Source organism: Xyrauchen texanus, chromosome 9 (assembly GCF_025860055.1).
Source record: "Xyrauchen texanus isolate HMW12.3.18 chromosome 9, RBS_HiC_50CHRs, whole genome shotgun sequence".
In the NCBI taxonomy this organism is placed as follows: Eukaryota; Metazoa; Chordata; class Actinopteri; order Cypriniformes; family Catostomidae; genus Xyrauchen; species Xyrauchen texanus.
This window is the reverse complement of record NC_068284.1, coordinates 6729813-6749463: the sequence shown is the minus strand read 5'-3', so window position 1 is coordinate 6749463 and position 19651 is coordinate 6729813. Positions and strand designations below refer to the sequence as shown.

Here is a 19651-nt window from a genome sequence, read left to right as displayed (position 1 = left end):
CATCAGATGGCTTGTCTAACATTATTATTTTTATTATTTAAGGGGCATTCAGTGTATCTCAACCCTTTCCACATCATATTTGACATATATGCATTTATTTCTTTTATTAAAAGACAAAATCAGTACAACTAAAAAGGCATTCATTTTACAATCAGCATAGACAATTTACAATGGAGGGCTCTGCACAAAACAGTATATACAATTAAATAAAACAGAAAAAGAAACATTAAAAGAAATTACATGGGGCCTCGCCCGGTCTTCATAACAAATTATATTTAAAAAATATCTCTAAAAATTCCAAAGCTTTTTTACTTTTTATTATTTTCAATTCATCTGTAAGTAGTTTTAATTCATTCATAAATACTAGGAAAAGTGGCATTAGGTGTTGGGTGTTGCAGATGTATGCTAGAGAGGTGCCATTGGCCAGTACCCAAGAGGACGCCACACTCCTTGTAGAGTGCGTTAGAAACCGCAAGGGGGCAGGCACAGCCTGGGTCTGGTAAGCCAATGCAATGGCATCCACGATCCAGTGGGCAAGCATCTGTTTGGAGATAGTGTTTCCTTTCTGCTGTCCACCAAAGCAGATAAAGAGCTGCTCAGAGCATCTAAAGCTCTGTGTGTGATCAAAGTAGGTGCGCAAAGCACGCACTGGACACAGCAACGACAGGGCTATCAGTGCTTGCAGGTTCACCATCTAATCCCTGAAGGGGGTCGTGGGAACCTTGGGCACATAGCCCGGTCAGGGTCTCAGGATCACGTGAGAATCTGCCAGACAGAACTCCAGGCAAGTATCGCTAACAGAGAACGCTTGCAGGTTACCCACCCTCTTAATGGAGGTGAGCGCAATCAGGAGGGTCTTCTTAAAGGAGAGGGCTTTCAGCTTGACTGACTCTAGTGGCTCAAATGGGGCTCTCTGAAGGCCCAGGAGGACCACGGTGAGATCCCATGAGGGGAAGAGGCATGGCGTGCCTCTGAGGAACCTGATGATCAGGGACTTACCATCCACTGCATCGTGGTGTGCAGCTATAGCGGCTACGTATACCTTCAAGGTGGGGGGGGAGGCAGACACCCCTCCAACCTCTCCTGCAGGAAGGAATGCACTGACCCAACTGTGCATCTCTGGAGAAGAACCTCAGGAAGAACATCATTTTGTGAAGAGGTGCCACTTCAGGACATAAAGCTGCTTTGTAGAGGGAGCTCTGGCCTGAGTGATCATGTCTACCAATGCTGTGGTGTTGATGCTGCACGGGATGCGAATGCCCCTCAGCCGCTGCTGACTCCAGAGGAGATGGCGGGCGAGTTGCGACGAGAGTGTACGGCGCCTTGGTGATTTATATGTGCTACTGTCTCTGTGTTGTCAGACCGGACCAAAATATGCTTGCCCTGTATCAACAGCAATATCCTCCACAGGGCGAGTAGTACAGCCAGCAACTCTAGACAGTTGATGCGCCAACCCAGTCCCTGACCAGAAACCGGCAGCTGCGTGCCAATTACCCACGGCGCACCAGCCCAGTTTGGAGGTGTCTATGATGACCACGACACGTCTGGACACTTGCTGGAGGGGAATTCCTGCCTGTAGAAATGCAAGATCTGCATAAGTGGCGACAGCGTGGCGTGATAGCTACGCGATGTGTGCCGTGGCGCCATTCAGCCAGTGCTGAAGCGGTCTCATTTGCATCAACCAGAGTGGCGTAACTTCCACTGAGGAATATTCCCCAGGAGCCTCTGAAAGAGTTTCAGTGGAACCTCTGTCCTGTTTAGGATAGACTGCATGTTCGCTTGTGAGGCGTGCTATCATTGAGACCGAGTCTAACTCCATGCTGAGAAAAGAGATGCTCTGAACAAGGGAGAGCTTGCTCTTTTCCAAGTTGACCCAATGCCCTAGACGGCTGATGTGCCCGCGCACCAAATCCCTGTGTGCGCACAGAGTGTGTGCTAGAATCAGCCAGTCATCGAGGTAGTTCAGTATGCGGATGCCCACTTTCGTGAAGATGCGAGGGGACAGGGACAGGCAGAAGGGGAGGATCTGGCCATTAAAAGCAAACCGTAGAATGGTCTGGGTCGAGGTAGAACCGAGGCGTGAAAGTATGCGTCTACCACTGTAATACCACAAGTATCAGGTCTACCACTGAGAGCCAATCTTGATGCCGGACGCATGTCAAAATGTGTTTCTGCGTCAGCATCTTGAATGAGAGTCTGTGTAAGGCCCAGTTCAGAACTCGCAGGTCCAAGATTAGCTGCAACTCACCGTCTATCTTTGGTATGATGAAGTTAGGGCTGTAGAACCCTTTCCCCATCTCGGCTGGAGGGAGAGGCTCTATCACACCCTTGAAAAGAAGGGCTGAGATCTCCGGACGCAGGGTGGCGGTGTTCTCGCTCTGCACCGAGTTGAAGCGGACGCAGCTGAACCGGGGCGGGTGCCTGGCGAACTGAATCGCGTAGCCGAGTCAGATGGCCCTGGCAAGCCACTGCAATGGGTTGGAAAGCATTAGCCATGCGTCCAAGCTCCGGGCGAGGGACACTAAGGAGACGATTGCGTCTAACATACCTGGGGGAGCTCAAAGCACTTACCTTGCTCTGCAAAACCGGCATAGGGTGGGTTAGCGACTGAGGAGGAGGGCCACTTGGGCCGCTCTCGAGACTCTTCATAACCGGCTGGCCGTAGGTTCGCAGGCCCTGGCTCCAGGTGGTCAGTGTCCGGCGCCCGTGACGATGGCGGGGCTGTGGAAACTGCTCTTTTTTTTTATTATTTGGGTACCAAACAAAAAGGAAAAGGAAACAAAAAGGCGGGGGATGGAGTGGTCTGATGCAAGCTCCGTTGCAGACGTCTCACTCAGGAGCCTTCCAGGTCCTCGTGCCTGCCCAGGAGACAGGGGGCATCAGCTTCCTGTAGGGGGCTCTACGCTGGGGCCTAGAACTGAGCTCTAGCTGAGGCGGAGCCATCTGGGCTTTCGCCACCACAAGGGGGCCACCCTCAGCGAGCAGACGGGGTGCAGGATCTTGAGCCGTGCTGGGGTAAGATGTGCTGGATGGCCTCTGTCTGCTTTTTCATTGCTGAGAACTGCTGGTCAAAGTCCTCAACGGTGTCTCCAAAAAATCCAATCTGGGAGATGGGTGTGTTGAGAAAGCATGATTTGTCGGCTTCCCTCATCTCGATCAGATTCAGACACAGGTGGTGCTCCTGGACCCCCAAGGTGGACATTGCCTGCCCGAGTGCACACGCTGTGACCTTTGTCACCCAGAGGGCGAGGTCGGTTGCCGAGCACAGCTCCCGCAGTACATCGAGATCAGGACTAACCAAGTGCAGTTCTTTTAGTGCCTTGGCCTGGTACACACACATGAGGGCCATGGCATGCAGGTTGGAGGCGGTCTGTTCAGCAGCACTGTAGGCTTTAGTCGCCAGAGACCAGAATGGGCGGGCAGACCCGAGGGTGGCAGACCAGTCGAGTCCTCAGCGTCCCATTTTGCCAGTGCGTTCTCCGATGCAGCAATCGAAGATTCATCAAGCTTGCGGGCCCCGAAAGAGACATCAAGCTGGCCATGAGGCGGGCTGGTCTCATTTCTGAACCAGACAGGGGAAAACGAGCGTGCTGGGGAACGGGAGATCCGTGGGGAATTACCCAGCGAAACCTTGCCCATTGAACTCTCCGGCACCAGCCGGGCTGGCCTCATACCCATGGGTAGAAGGTGCTGCACGGGGGGCGGCTGGAGTGGCTTTCCCCCCGTTTGATGAAGGAAAGCCGCGACCGCAGCGCTGCCATGGTAATATTCTCGCAATGACAACAAGAGCCATCCACAAATGCTGCCCCAGTGTGATCGCTGCCCAGACACGTGAGGCAGGGCCCGTGGATAACGATTGCACCCAGGAATCACACAAGGACGGAAAGGCATCTTTAAAAATACGCATCTTTCAACGTCAATGTGTGTGCTCTTTTAAGAAATATATTCTTTTAGCAAAAAATATACTCTTTATTAGTTCTGTCGAAGTGGCCAGGAGCAAATCTGCGGTTCACATGCAGAAAGAGAGAAAGCCACTGGAATGTGCCATATATCCAACAGCATACGGCTTTCCTATTAGTAAAAAATGGTTTAAGGTCTTTATTTAATAATTGCATATTTATATTGAATTCAGTTTTTTTTCCATGTGAGTGACAAGCAAATAAGTACTATTACAGGAATATTTTTCCTGGGATTGTAAATAGTTGTAAGGTTCAGCAAATTGAAAATTTTACTACGAGCTTTGTCCAAACAAATTGCTAAATGTAACTGCTATTTTTAAAGCCAGGACAATATTAATGTCACAGTGAAAGAAATACATAATAAATAATTTACAGTAGAACAAAATACCAGGTTTATTATAATATATGAGGCATCAGCACATTACGTACATATTCTAAAAGAAAGAATGTGTTTACAGCTTCTGTATTATTTATTTACTGCATGTTTGCATTAAATTCAGTGTTTATTTGAGTGAGATGAGTAAATCACCACAGGAATAAACTCTGGTGTCTTTATAAATGCATATTTCTATTACATGCACATATTATATTACTATTAGAGGACTTTCTAAAACAGTCCAGGTTTATGTTTGTAATGCAAAGGGTTTATGAACTGCAACTATTTAGTGTATTAAGAATATAATCTTCAGGGTTGAGTAAACTCATCAGCATCCGCACGTCCAATGTCAGTATTGATTAGGGCAACCAACACACTGGATTGCGCACTCTGGAAACATTACAAAAGCTCATATGTCATTGGTTAGCCAGATTTCTTCGCAGTTCAAAGTTAAACATTTGAAAAAACTTCTGGTTGTTTGCAGGCGATTTGTCAGACATGGTGTGAATAGCACAATAGGAATCCATTGTTTCTATTAAAACCCCTTATATACTCAGGTGCATTTTTGATCAGCCACCCACAATTTTTCACACTCAAGGTCACCATTTGGAAATATTTTAGACAAACTGCAAACAAACTGGTCCAAATTTTCAGAGAACCACACAAATAAAATAAAAAACTCCAATTATATATAAATAATATTGTATGTGTTTATATTATTATGATAAACAATTTTGTTTTGGAAGAAAAAAAAATGTGTTGTCCTAACTTTGTAAACACAAAAATCACATTCCATCACAATATGCAGATCTGAAATGTACTTGGCGCTTTAACGCATTTTAGCCCTCACGGATTTGCTCATCCATAGACATTCAGTCTAATAAAGCATTATCCACTGCTATTGTAAGGAAATCATCGATTGTGACAATTTTGTGTTCTGCAGATGAAAGTATGGGTTTGGAATAACATAAATAATGATCGAATTTAAATTTTTACTAAACAATTCCTTTATTCCTTAATGATTTCATTGCAATTAAGGACATGGAAGAATATACAGTCCAATTAACATTTAATTAATTACATACTATGTTACTCCCAAACATATATTATGACCTTCTATAAACTTGCTTTCTTGAACAATCACAAACATCTCCAATACAGGTAACTTTGCCTATTTGGGAGAAATCCCATCTTTCGCTACACCTGAACATCACACTATTTACTATAAACACTTGGATCTGAAAATGAACTTCACTCTTTGTGACTACTTTGAACAATGTCTCTTTATATGAGCCAGAAGATAAATTGATGTGCTGAAATGTATCCCACATGAAGGGCAGTGGTATGACTTCTCTCCACTATGCCCACCTTCATGTGTTTTCCGGTTTTCTGAAGCAGTGAAACTCTTTCCACAATGTGAAGTCTTGACAGGTTTTCTTTCATTATGGATTATTTGGTACTGTTTCAAGTAACTTGTTCTGTTAAAGGCACTGGTATGCATTTTCTGGTGTGATTTTAAATTGCAGAGCCATTTAAAACTCTTTCCACACAAAATACACAAATAGGGTCTTGCATGTGAATGACATTTCATGTGCATCTTTAAGTGTGCTGGCAAACTAAATGTTTTACCACACTGATCACAATTAAATGACCTTATTGTAGAGTGAATATTCAGAGGATTTTTGAAATTGTTTATCTCTACAAAGCTCTTCCCACTCTCGGTACACTGTAAGAGCTCTCCAGAATGAATTTTCAAATGATTTTTCAGGTCTCTTTGATATGTGAAACACTCCCCACATGAATGACACATGAAAGGCTTCTCTCCAGTGTGAAGTCTTATGTGGTCCTTAAGGTTTCCTTTATGTGTGAATCTCTTTCCACAATGATGACATCTGAAAGGCTTCTCTCCAGTGTGAACTCGTATGTGAATCTCAAGGTTTCCTTTTTGTGTGAAACTCTTTCCACAGTGATGGCATGTGAAAAGCTTCTCTCCGGTGTGAATTTTCATGTGATTCTTGAGGTGTTTTTTTAATTTGAACCTCTTGCCACACTGGTGACATGGGAAAGGCTTCTCTCCAGTGTGAATTATAGCATGCCTGTGTTTCATGTCTCCAGTGTGAATTCTCATGTGGATATTGAGGGTCCCTTTATGTGTGAAACTCTTTCCACATTGAAAGCAGGTGAAATACATTTTCGCTTCTGTTCTTTGAGTTCTTTTTTGTGAGTTTTCAGTTTGTGAGCCACTGAAAGATTTTTCACCAGTTATGAAATCATCAGGTTTCTGATAATGATTTTTCTCTTCCACTTCATTCAGTTCTTGACTTTCCTTTTTCAGCTCCATGAGGTCTAAAATAAACATATTAAATTGTCAAAAATCAAATTAAGACCAAGTCAAGTCAAGTGCAAATCATCTTAATGGAAGCTAGCAAAATCAAGTACTATTATCGGTTTTCACTTTACTTTTGATACATGCCGCTCGGTCAGTAAGCAGCATTCTTCACAGCAAGGTAATTGCCCTACAATGCTGGAGTTTCCCTCTCATGTCATAAACATGAATTCCCCAATGGACTTAAGTGTATATACATGGACATGAGGAAAAGTTGTCTATTTTTTAATTTGTGTCTATGAGATTAAGGAAACATCCAAGTTATTGACAAGTTCAGTTATAATGCCCTAAAAGCCAACTCAAAGGGAGGAGGACAAAAAGCTTTTTAGGGTAACAACCTGCGACCTAAAGGGGGTTGAGAGCATTTTGGGCACATAACCCTCGCTAGGCTTGAGAAAGGCTTTTGACAAGCCTGTTCCAAACTTTGAACAAGAGTTGTTGACTGACAAGGCCTGAAGGTCCCCAGCACGTCTGACTGAAGCCAAAGCAAGTAGCAGCACAGTCTTCAAAGAGATTATGCGTAAGCTTACAATCTCTAGTGGCTAAAACAGGGAACCTGTAAGTGTAAAATATGAGCGCTAAGTCCCAGACCAGGACAGTAGCGGGACGAGATGGTCTCCACTTAAGGATGCCAGATAGTGCTTCGAGCTTGCGAGAGAAGATCCCTCCTTAAGGGAATTTACCACAGGGGAGCATCAAATAGCTCCACCTTCTACTGGAACCCAAGGCTGTTGGGTCAATTCTAGCCCTTTTCTAACAACATGTTTCGGGGGCTGGATTCTGGTCCAGTGCAAATTCTCAAACTATTCTGCGCATTTTCACCTCAGAAAAGGGCGATCCGGGGCCAAAAATTTGGTTCCACACAGGCCCCATAACCTTCTTGGTCTCTATGCAGGAACCGATTATGTCAGGGGGTGGAGAGCATGATTATGTTTAGTCACAAGGTAACATTTACCAAACAACAACAGTAGCTACCATCTGCAACAAGGAGTATTTAATCACTTTATAACAACAACAAAAAAACACAAACTAGACATCAAAAGCATTCAGGAAACGCAGATGAAACCAGCATTCTACTTGTAAAATTGTCTTCTATGGAGATCTGATAAAATTGTGGAGAGTAGGGAACGCATCCTTGCATTTCGTTGGTGATAGGGCGTCCAAACCCTGCATAGCCTGGGTCATGGAATTCCAGATGAGACAGTGTGATCTCTGGGGCAACATCTGAAGTATTGTTCATGCAGTTTAGAATGTGAACCTGCATGTCTGTCCAAAAAGCTCTCAGAGCCAGGAGGACTGCTAGCAGTTCTATGGTATTATGTGCCATGTAGCCATCAAACATAAAACCCACTGGAACTGTTGCAGTGGAAGTGCAACCCATGGCTTAAAATTCGTATATCACCAGAGGAAAGACAGAGCCACCGAGTGGAGTGTCATTGCCAAGAAGGTAACTTCTGATTGGGCACAACAAAATTTTTGCCCAACTGACCAATATGTAAGCAGTAGATCACTGTGGTTGAGCACTTGTTCCTCACTTTGTGCTAAAAGCAACCAATCATCGAGGTAGTTCAATACACAGACACCACTCAACCTCAGCGGAGCCAGAGCTGCATCAACACATTTTGTAAATGTGCAGGGAGCCCAGACTTTAACTGAATCCCAAAAACAGCCTGTTTGGGGGCTATATGCACATGAAAGTATGTGTCTTTCAGATTGATCGACACAAACCAGTCAAATAGTTGTATGTGAGATTAAATCTGTCTCAGACTACCCACTTTAAATGGGGTCATCCTGAATGTCTGATTCAAGCATATCAAGTCCAGCATTGATTGAAGTAAAATATGCGTTTGTATAATGTTTTTTTCAAGCTATTCACCACTTATAGTTTATTGTTATTATTAATGATTAATTGATTTTCATTCATCAAGTTTAATGATTGTCAATTAAGAAAATGTCTTATAATTTGCATCCCTAATAGTAACATTGTCAGGGGTTCTCAGGCTGTTATTTTATTGCTGTTATGATTTACTAAGCCACCAAATCTGCCAAATTAGGCCTACTTTAAGCTGTACCCATTGAAGCTGATTGGATGCAGCATCACACAAAATCAGAAACTCCATGTCATGAATGTAGGCTACATGATTTTAAAGATATTAGAGGTCAACCAATATATTGGTTTTGCCAATTAATCCAAACTGATAACAGATTTCTGGAACTATCGGTTATCGGCAAAAATCCACACCGATAGTTTTTCCCTGTTGCGTCTGGTGCTGGAGTGTCTGGGAAGTAAGTAAAATTTATTTATATAGCACTTTTCACAGATAAACATCACAAAGTGCTTCACAGTAAAATGTAATACAAGAACAATTTAAATACATTCCCCAAAATACAAACAACAAACACTACAAACAACCATAAAAAAAAAAACCTCGACTAACTAAAAGCCTGCTTGAAGAGCAAAGTCTTCAGTTGTTTTTTAAAAGAATCAACTGAGTTTGCGCAACGTAAAACAAGAGGCAAAGCATTCCACAGCCTGGGAGCGACTGCCTGGAATGACTGGTCCCCTCTAGTTTTAAAATGAGTACGGGGAACAACTAATAACATCTGATCTAAAGACCTGAGACTCCGGGTAGGAGTGTGCGGCTGTATCAGGTCAGTGATGTAGGTAGGGACTTGGACATGCAAGGCTCTAAAAGTAAGAACTAGAATTTTAAAATGAATTCTATACTGGGCTGGTAACCAGTGAAGTGATGCTAAAACAGGTGTGATGTGTTCTCTTCTCTTAACGCGGGATAAAAGCCTTGCAGCAGAGTTCTGAACAACCTGAAGACGATAAAGCTCCTTCTTACTCAAACACGTAAAAAGACTATTACAATAGTCTAAACGGGAGGAGATGAACGCATGAATAATCATCTCTAACTCACCTTTAGTCACAGATGATCTTAATTTTGAAATGTTCCTCAATTGAAAAAAGCAGTTTCTAACCAATTGTTTCGAATGAAGCTCCAAGGACATAGCTGACTCAAAGACAACACCTAAGCTCCTGAGGCTCGGTTTGACAGACGGGCCTAAGTCACCAATATATTGTATTATATTTGGGATTTTACTTTCAGGGGTGATGATTAGTGTTTCTGTTTTGTCAGAATTGAGAAGCAAAAAGTTCTCACATAACCACTTTTTAATACTAGACAGACAGTTAATTAAAGAGGACCATTTAAACAACTCAGTTTCCTTAAAGGAGCAATACAGTTGGATATCATCCGCATACAGGTGGTAAGATATGTCGCTAAACTGACTAATAACCTTACCGAGAGGAAATATATACAAGAGGAACAAAATAGGACCCAAGACAGAACCCTGCGGTACCCCACACGACAACTCTGCAGTTTCAGACATAATCTGATTCATATTAACACTAAAGCTTCTACCTGACAGGTAGGATGAAAACCATTTTAAAACTGATCCCGAAATGCCAACCAGATCACAAAGTCTATTTAACATAACATTATGATCAATTGTGTCAAAAGCTGCTGAGAGGTCCAATAAGACCAACACTGTATATTTTTTAGAGTCAGCTGACATCATAATATCGCTTGAAACTTTAAGTAATGCCATTTCTGTGGAATGTTTTTTGCGAAAACCAGACTGGAATTTGTCAAATAACTCATGATTCTCTAGGAAAAGGGTGAGTTTTTCAGCTACAACTGTTTCTAGAATTTTTGACATGAAAGGAAGCTTCGAAATTGGTCTGTAGTTTTCCCGGTTGTAGCGGATCCAGATTAGTTTTTTTAAGTACAGGCTTAACAACGGCATGTTTAAAAAAAGCAGGAACCATTTAAGAGTGAGGAGTTAAGCATCTCAACAATACAGGGGCCAATGTAGTCAAAAACTTGTACAAATAGCACAGTAGGAACAACATCCATAGGACAAAATGATAGTTTCATAGAATGTAACAGAGAGGTAATGTCAAGTAACGTCACAGGTGTAAAAGTGGACCAACCATGCGGGGGGGACAAGTCACAGGCAAAGCTCTGAGCCAATTGTGGTTCAATGTTAGCCCTAACGTCTCTGATTTTATTAACAAAAAAGTTGAGGAATTCATTACAGTCAGATCTAGATAACACTGTTGTTTGAGAGCTAGTTGGAGAAACTATTGTATTAATGGTGTCGAAAAAGATTTTAGGATTGTGCTTATTCAAGGAAATAAGTTGAGGAAAAAAAAAGCACATTCTCGCCTTTTTCAACATCTCATTCAAGGTGACCATTAGATCTTTAAGATGGAGCCTGTGAATCTCGAGTTTAGAAGATTTCCAAAGACGCTCTACTTTTCTACCATTTCTCCTAAAACTTAAGATAGCTTCATCAATCCATGGACAGGTTTTATTGTGGGAGACAGCGCTCAATTTAATTGGTGCTACTTTATCTAGAATCGATAAGCACTGACCATTAAAAGATAAAATAAATGAATCAACATCAGTACATCCTAACAGAGAACATGGGTCAAACAAGGCAGAGAACCTCTCTGCAGTGTCTTGATTAATAATCCGCCTTTGTGTCATAATTCTCTGGGGCGGAGGATCTTGAGAAAAGTTAATATTAAAAAACACACAGCTATGATCACTCACATGTACATCTTCCACATGTGTATTTACAATATCTAGACCAAGAGAAAAAACAAGGTCCAGGGTGTGACCCTTAATGTGCGTGGGTCCAGTAACGTGAATGAAATTAAAAGAGTCTGTAATAGAAAGGAGATTAGCAGCTGTATTGCATGTAAAATCATCAATATGCAAGTTAAAGTCCCCAGAAATTAAAACCCTCTCAAGTTTGATGATAGATGATAAAAAGTCAGTAAAATCAGTAAGAAAGACACCTGCCGGGCCAGGAGGGCGGTAAATTAACACACTGTAAAAAACATTAGAAGAGCCTACTTTAAGCATTTGAGATTCAAAAGAGGCAAATTTTTCTGAGTTAATCACTCTACATATGAAACTGTCACGCTGCACAACAGCAAGTCCACCACCACGACGTGCCAATCGAGGCATCCCAGTAACAGAACAGCCAACAGGACAGAGTTCGTTTAGGTAAACAAACTCATTTTCCCTTTGCCACGTTTCCGTAAGAAACATAAGATCAATGTTCTTGCTCATAAAAAGCTTGTTAAGAATAAACGATTTATTAGAGATGAAATGGGCGTTAAGCAAGACAAAGTGGAGTAATGTAGCGTTCGACAGACCGGCATCAAGAACAGCTGATTGTGACGGAACTGACAGTAAACAGTTGACACAATTACGAGGACTCCAGTTGCGGCGAATTGACAGTCGCTGGTCAGGCGGCACAGAGAACATCGGTAATGGCAAGTCCATCACGATCCTGTCAACAAATTGCTGATACACGCGAGATTCACATCCAACCGGTAAAAGCATCGCGGGGTGTTGGTGCTGAGGAGCATTTTCACCTGTATTTAGGGGGAAAATTAGTCGCAGCCACCGAAATCGTTCCCCGCGATATGGCCAGAGCACCCCCGTCCAGGATTGGCGCCTTCTCTTCACTTGAACGCCAGCTCTGCAGCCCCTTCTCTTCGGTCTCTTCTTAGGGTTCCCAGGTCCCCTGGCTGTAAACAGGAGCTGGTACTCAGGTGATGAAGGAGGACGCACGAACGGGGGCGGAAAGGTTTGTCTGAAACTTTCCCAACTTTCAAAGAGTCTTTCCATAGACACTCTGATGTCCAACAATGAGCGTCGATCATAAGTCCGAGCAGCAAAAGACACAATAGTCAGACGATAGGGCTGATATGGCAACATATAGGGTGAATACAAATGTAAAAAGTTTACACAAGTGCGATGCAGCAGCGGCCAAGCCAAACACAGGCGCCATCTTTTGGTGAGTGTTTGATGTGTCTGCGGTCATTATACAGTATGAGAGCAGCCTCTAGAGGTGAAATAAAAACTATCACTGCACAGATGCCTTGTGTTTGTTTTGACACGTGAGACTACACTCTGCATGAATAAACTAAATTAAAGGGAAACAAAGACGTCCGTCTAGTGCGTGGTTTACACAAAAAAACAAATGGATGGTTGCAAAAGCCTTACAGTTGGTGGAGGTATTTGCCTGTTGCGTCTTGCTCTTTTAGAAGCATTTCTCAGATTAAGCAATGAGTTGTTTAAATGCTTTGTCAGGAAATATGGTCAACTTGGAAATGGGTGTCTCGAGATTCTCATGTTCAGTTACATTCTGTTGTGTTCCGGATGTTTGAACAGCCCCTGTCCTGGGCTCATAGTCTGAGCCGCTTCACAGAGTTCAGCTGAATACCACCACTATCTGTTAATATTGATACTCTACATACAACAGTACTGAATAAAAAAACATGTGGTATTTCACTGTTGTTGTGAAGATTGAGTCTGGAGTAGTAGGAATCAGTGCAAGTGTAACACCATGTGAACTGTCTTTTGAAGTGTTTTCCCCCCTCATTTTACATTTGACTTAACATTTGAGAATATGGGTCGACTTAAACTTTTTATTTATTGTATGCACATTAGTTTTCTCTTTTTTAACAGCAGGATAGGAATGTTCAATGCAATAACATAACTGTGCAAAATGGTTTATGTACTTATTGCGTCCTCTTGAGGAATAAGGAAACAACGTCAATTTAAAAATCAGCTGAATTTAAAATAAAATTTTTAGTTCATATACATTAATATTTATATATTTATTTCATTTAAAAAAAAGTACAATACATTTTCATGGTTCAGTCAGTACTGTTTCTTTTTGTAATAAAGTTCAGCACTATTTTACTTTGAGTATTTTGTATTTATTTTTGATTCAGTATCAATTTTAAAAACTATCGGTTGATTAATCGGTTATCGGCAGGTACTGCCCAACTTTGTTATCAGTATCTGTAAAATCCACTATCGGTCGACCTCTCAAAGATATATTTTAAAAAACATATATTTAGGGGTAAAACTTTTCAATGAGGGCAAGGTACTGGGTGCATATTTAATGAAGGATAAAAAAAATGTATACAAACCTCTTTGTTCTTCAGTATCTTCAGTTTTTATTCCACATGTTTGTGTAATACTGATGTCTTCACTCTCTTCTTTAATAAACTCCATCTTTACAGCAGTTTGTCACACAGATCTCAGTCGTTTCATCTGGAATTTTTCTTCCGTATCTGAAAATTCTTTGAGATGTTGGGAGTAAAATGAAAAAGAAATGCAAAGTTAATCACTCTGTTCCTCATGTGTGGATGCACTTTTCTTATAACACTCATAGTGTAATTCAACTATCAGCACTTCGCATAAATCATCCAGTAATAATCGACGTTTATTTCATATTACCATGTTATTGGATCACATTAGAAAAACTTAAAATGTTGCACGTTTTGTTTTGTTTTATACACCAAAACGAAAAGACAAACCTTTTCACAGCCTATTTAAACAGACTGAAGAGCCGTGGCGCGGACAGTTTGACGTCACAACATCGGATATTCAAAATAAAAGTATTTTAAAGTACATATCTTTTCAGAGATGGGAGAAGAAATATTCTGAACATAACCGTAAACAGCTTCTTCAAAATTCAGTAGAATAACAGTTTTCAGAGCTTTAATTCAGCCCGAGGCTGTCTGAGAAAGTAATGGCTGGTATATAGTCCAATCCAAGCCCATTTCACCGTTTCTCCTCACACAGAGGTCTGTAGCAGACATTTAACCGCAGATCAGCTCAAAACGTAAATGTTCTGTAAACATAATATACTTGAATTAATGTACAATACTTGCAATGTCGCCCCCACCGACACCGCGTAGTATTGCACGCATCGGTGCGTCGCGTATCAAAAACTAGGACGACACATTTGGCTACGCATCGACGCATAATGGCGGCCGAAGCGTAGCGAAGCGTAGCGTTTCAGACGCGTACGCGTACCGATGCGCTGACTATGAAAGGGCCCTTAATGAGTCCAAGGGTGTCGGTAACAGCGAGTTTCAGTCATTGTTATGATCCATGTGTGAAGGAGGGGTGAGACGTTATGAACTCATGTATCACCCTATTTGTATTAAATGTTTTAATCCTTATTTTGTGTCATTGTTTTACTGAAAAGTATCGATATACAGTGCATGTTGAAACGCAAATCCACAAGAGCTGCTAAAGATGAGTTATAACGTTTCAAATAGATGAAATGTAGTGTGGTTATATATACAGTATTTTAGCGCAGTTGTTTAATTTGGTAATACAACTGCTTCAGAGTGTTTATTAAAGCATGTTCAGAGTATGATATTAGAAAAATGTGACATTTATCCAAAGAAAAGTCATTTTCAATCGCTGGTGGAATTTATCGTTGACTCTCAACTGGTATGAAATATCATTAATGAATGACGTCATGTGAGTTTTTTTGTAATAACTTGGTGTGTGAACTGCATGTCCAATATAAACCTTCTTTTTGTCATTTTGGACATGCTGGTTCCCATTCAACCACTAGGGGTTAAACGAATGGTTATAAATGTTGCACACTTTCCTCCTATATTGAATGATATTGGTTCTGTGTCTCAATGGCCTTTTTCAGAATGCCACTAAAAATCTGATATTTTTGCATATCCAGATGAGTTTTTGATAGTCTGGACAGCAAAAAAAACACATGAAATCGGATTTTTCCGAATCTTATTCAAACCACATTGGGAGGTGGTTTCAAATGCGATTGTAATTCGATTTTTTACATTTGCATCTCAGTCTGGATGCTCTGGTTTCTCAATTCGGATTTCATATGGTCTTTTGCATCACTCTTAACGTGACACAAAAATGACGTCAAAAATCTGTGACTGCAGCACGGAATATCACAACATTTACCAGTCTCCTCCGTCACTGAGTTTTTCTTGTGTGATTCTGGACTGCGACTGGACAGGGCGCTTATTTGGATCGCCTGCTTCTCTTAATTTAGCTTCTGCTTCCTTGTTTTGCCACTTAAGCTGGAACAAACATGACGACAGAACAATATTTGCAAACACACATAGAAAAGTTAGGCTGAAATATACTTCTAGTTATGTATGTCAAGAATGCATTTATGTCAGTAAATACATGTGGTACATTAATTACATAAATACTAAAACACAATACGTATAACCTGAATAAATGCACATGACAAAGAAGATGATGAATACATTTTGATTACAACAATTTCTAGTGAATTTATTAATTTATCAATAGGCCAAAGAGACAGGAGTAATTTCACCCTTACAGAACACTGAGTGGAATCCAGCAGATTGGGTGCAATGGCAATGCTTGTATATATTTTCTCTTTAGGGAAGGAGGCTTGAAATTTGATGGAATCTAGGTGGATAAATAGAAATTAGATGACAGAAATTATGGCCATAATGTTATCTTGTCGAAACTCCTGAATTCGAGAAAACTTCCAGGAGGAACATGATGAACTGCATGGGGATAATTGCTCAGGGAGACACAGAGAAAATTGTTGAGGAGATGAAAGAGCAGAGGGCTTCTGATGGCATTAACATTTTAGGGCTACATTTGCAGCCAAAGGGAAGGCGAACTGCTAAATATAATTTCTCTTGCCATTTACTTCCAAAAAATTTGCCAGAATCTGGGTGAACTGGCATAACTTGGCTTACGTAATGTCGACTTTAGCGAGCCCAGCTCCTTTACCTACCATTTTGATTCATTTTGAATGTGTGATCAACATGGTATTGCAGGGAGAATTCATCGATAGGAATTAAAATATTGGATGAGAGGAGATATGGGGTGAATACAAATCTATAATAAGTAGGGATGTTCGTTACCATTTTTTGGAGAATGAGTACAAGTGACAATTTTTACTTTTTTTAATACCTATTCTTTTTTTTCTGAACTCAGTATCAGCAGTTTATTTAAATTTTATCATCAAAATTGTGTTTAAATAAAAACAAATTTTCTACTTTAATCAACTGAAGAATAACAATGAATTTTCAACATAAAATTCTATTATTTTAATCAAATGAAGTGATTTTATACAGAACCTCACTGCACAATCAATGGTGGCTGTGGCTCAGGTGGTAGAGCGGGTTGACCACTAATCACAGGGATGGTGGTTCGATTCCTGGCCCACATGACGCCACATGCTGAAGTGTCCTTGGGCAAGATACTGAAACCCAAGATGCTCCCAATGACAGGCTAGTGCCTCCAGCTTTGCCGTCATTGGTGTGTGTGTGAGTGTGAATGAGTCACAGTGTAAAGCGCTTTGAAAACCGCTAAGGTTAAAATAGCGCTATATATAAGTGCAGACCAATTACAATTTACAATGGGGCTGATTTGGAATGTTTACAAGGGGTCCGATTGGTTGTCAACTCCCTCTGACTATGCGGACTAATGGTTATAACAAATCAGGCTGTTAATGGGCAGGCACTGAAGACTGGATTGAAATTGAGATTTAACCTAAATATTTGGTAATTTTTTTATCTTTCTTCTTAGTAGTTAGCAAGTTCCCTGGCCAAGACAGAGACATTGATGGGAGTAGAGAGATCTGATTGCAACATTTTATTGTTATTTGCAGAGGAAAGACATACAGGGCAAATAAGATAGCCGTGCGCACCACAACAAAACTGACAAATGTGCCGGGAATAAGTGGTTGATTTTGGATCAATGGAAAAATTTTTTAGGATGACTGAAATGTGTCCACAGTCCAAGCAAAAATGTGTTTCGTTATGAGGGATAGAAGAGTGGCAATATCTATGTCTGCACCTGACAGGATTTGAGCACAGAGATTTGCAGAGACTGGAGGTGGGTCCATGGCTAGAGCATGAGAGAGGGGACCGAGGGGGTTAACTGAAGAAAGTGTGTATGAAGGTTGCAGTTGGGGCAGGGAGGGATGGACTGGGGATTGGGGTACGAGGGCTGGAAACTGGTAGTTGAGGTATCCGCATACTAGGGTCTATTCCTTATGGATAGAGGATGGGTGGGTAAAATAGAACAGAGTTGATAGAGATGGAAGGAAAGGAGGAAGTGGTTAACTGTGTGGGTTGGGGAGTGTTTAATAATCAGGTGTTTTAGGACATTTTGATTATGAGGTACAGCGGGAGAAGCATTTATTGAGGAGGAGCTGGCAATCAGAGTAGGAGATACTGGGTGCTGATCAGGAAAGAGTAAGTTGGAGCAGAACCACAGGGGAGACAACAGTGGAATCTTGGATAGTATTTGTCTTCAGAACACTGGAGGCAGAGGAAGTGTGTGCAGAGTGGCAAATATATGTTTTTTTTAAGGTTTTTGAAGTGGTTCCAAATTATTTGTGCTTGTTGAGTTATTGATGGACCCAAGCTTTGCAGAGACTTACATACTGTATAACAGGGCTTTGCTGGATCTGCTAGGAAAGGAGATGTTCATGGAAGCTAGGGCATGATGCAGACCTTTGATGGTCAACTTGGCTTTGGAAAGGATGTAATTAATGTCTTGCTGTGAAGACTGAAAAAGAAGATGATGCCTGGTATGCAGAGCCTGGAGTCAATCTTAGAGGTCTGGTATACCTCTCCAGAGGTGGAGAATTGGGACTCCATGTATAGAATTTTGGAGAAGGGATGGTGGATGTCTAGCCTAACAACAACGTCTAACAATGCTGGTTGCAAGGAAAGCGGGTAAGCAAGTAGACAAAACGTAATGATTCTGTAAAAGAGTTCGGGTTAGCAGAGATATGCCTACATTGGAATATCGGAGATTGAGGAGAGATGATGAGGACATTGTCAGGAAGTGAAGGACAGGAGTGCTGGTGTTCGAGGAAGACCTTAAATTATGATTGACAGGAATGATCAAGCTCCTCCCAAACTAAAATTAAGATCTTCATTTTATGTTTACAGGAAGGACATATCTTATTGCATACTGAGGGCCTATCAGAGGCAGAGTTTCAGTGCAGAGACCTGTGTTGGTGTAGCATTTGTTGATGAGTAAGGCAAAGGGAAGGGATCTGTACATCAGGGTAAGCACAGGTGGACGTTCCTCTGCCTTATAATGTTGGAGATACACTGTGATATTCGAGGGACCAGAGGAATCATGGTCATTAGCCCTTCATGGTGATGGTAAAGTAACTGCACACTTGCTGCATCTTACTATTAAATAATTCTGATAAAGCTGGTTTTGTTTAGGTATGGTGACAACCTTTCCTTTATATCTGTGCAAGATGAACTCTATATGACAGTTGGAAAAATATCTCTGTGGCTGCCAATTCAGGGACATGCCATTCCACACATTTACCTTGGATGAAGTGGCAGACCATAAAATCTGGAGTAAGTTGGAGAAATTACAGTAATTGGACAGTTAGAAGAACAGTAACTCACAGTATCCTACAGTTCCAGCAGTAATGCAGCTTGTCTGTTCAGGACTGTTCTACACAAATTCCCATAGGCTAGAAAATAAAGGCAGTTGTTTACAGACATTAACTTATTTTTTGCAATGCAAAATATTATTTCAGTCTTTGTGCAGACTTTTGTATTATTATATATTTTTTATTGTATTTATGTCAACAGGGAGGCATACTGTACTTTCAATTAGGGGCTGCATTTACCTTTTCTTAAAACCCAGTTTTCTGGGCTAGATTAAAGGGTAAAGTGTGGAAAGCAAAGAAAGCATTTTCTGCTTATGCAAACACCCTAAGTGTCATGGGGGCCTTCAATTATGTCAGAAATGTAGAAAAGCATAACAGATTGCAGTAGTTTTATCTTCAGGACAGCCTTTCACAGGCTCTTTTGCAGTAAGTCAATACATTTTTTGGAAATGTTCAAGTGTTCAGACAATCCAGTTTTTAAGGGAACAACAAGATATATTTACACTAGCAGACTTGCACCCAAGACTAAAGGAAGGTCTAGTCATTCTGGGGGTCCTAGATGAGATTGTCAGCATCCCAAAGATCCTTCAGACAGTCATCACAGCATCTGTTGTGCCTCTCACCTCAAATGACCTTGTG

The 19651-nt window shown here is 41.3% G+C and overlaps 1 protein-coding gene across 3 annotated transcripts in view; it reads right to left on the bottom strand.

Annotated features, from left to right (window-relative positions):
* LOC127649570 (gastrula zinc finger protein XlCGF57.1-like) overlaps positions 1-14269 on the bottom strand; it is a 73877-nt gene extending 59608 nt beyond the window's left edge. For 2 of the 3 annotated variants that reach the window (XM_052134738.1, XM_052134734.1), the window contains exon 1: positions 13749-13871. Coding sequence is in view for 1 of the 3 variants with exons in the window: in XM_052134742.1 (XP_051990702.1) it covers positions 13749-13833 (85 nt within the window). In the remaining 2 variants the exon portion in view is untranslated. Of the gene's footprint in view, positions 1-13748; positions 13902-14138 lie in introns of those variants that run through there. The other variant, XM_052134742.1, reaches the window with a different exon arrangement.
* Between the last annotated feature and the right edge of the window lie 5382 nt (positions 14270-19651).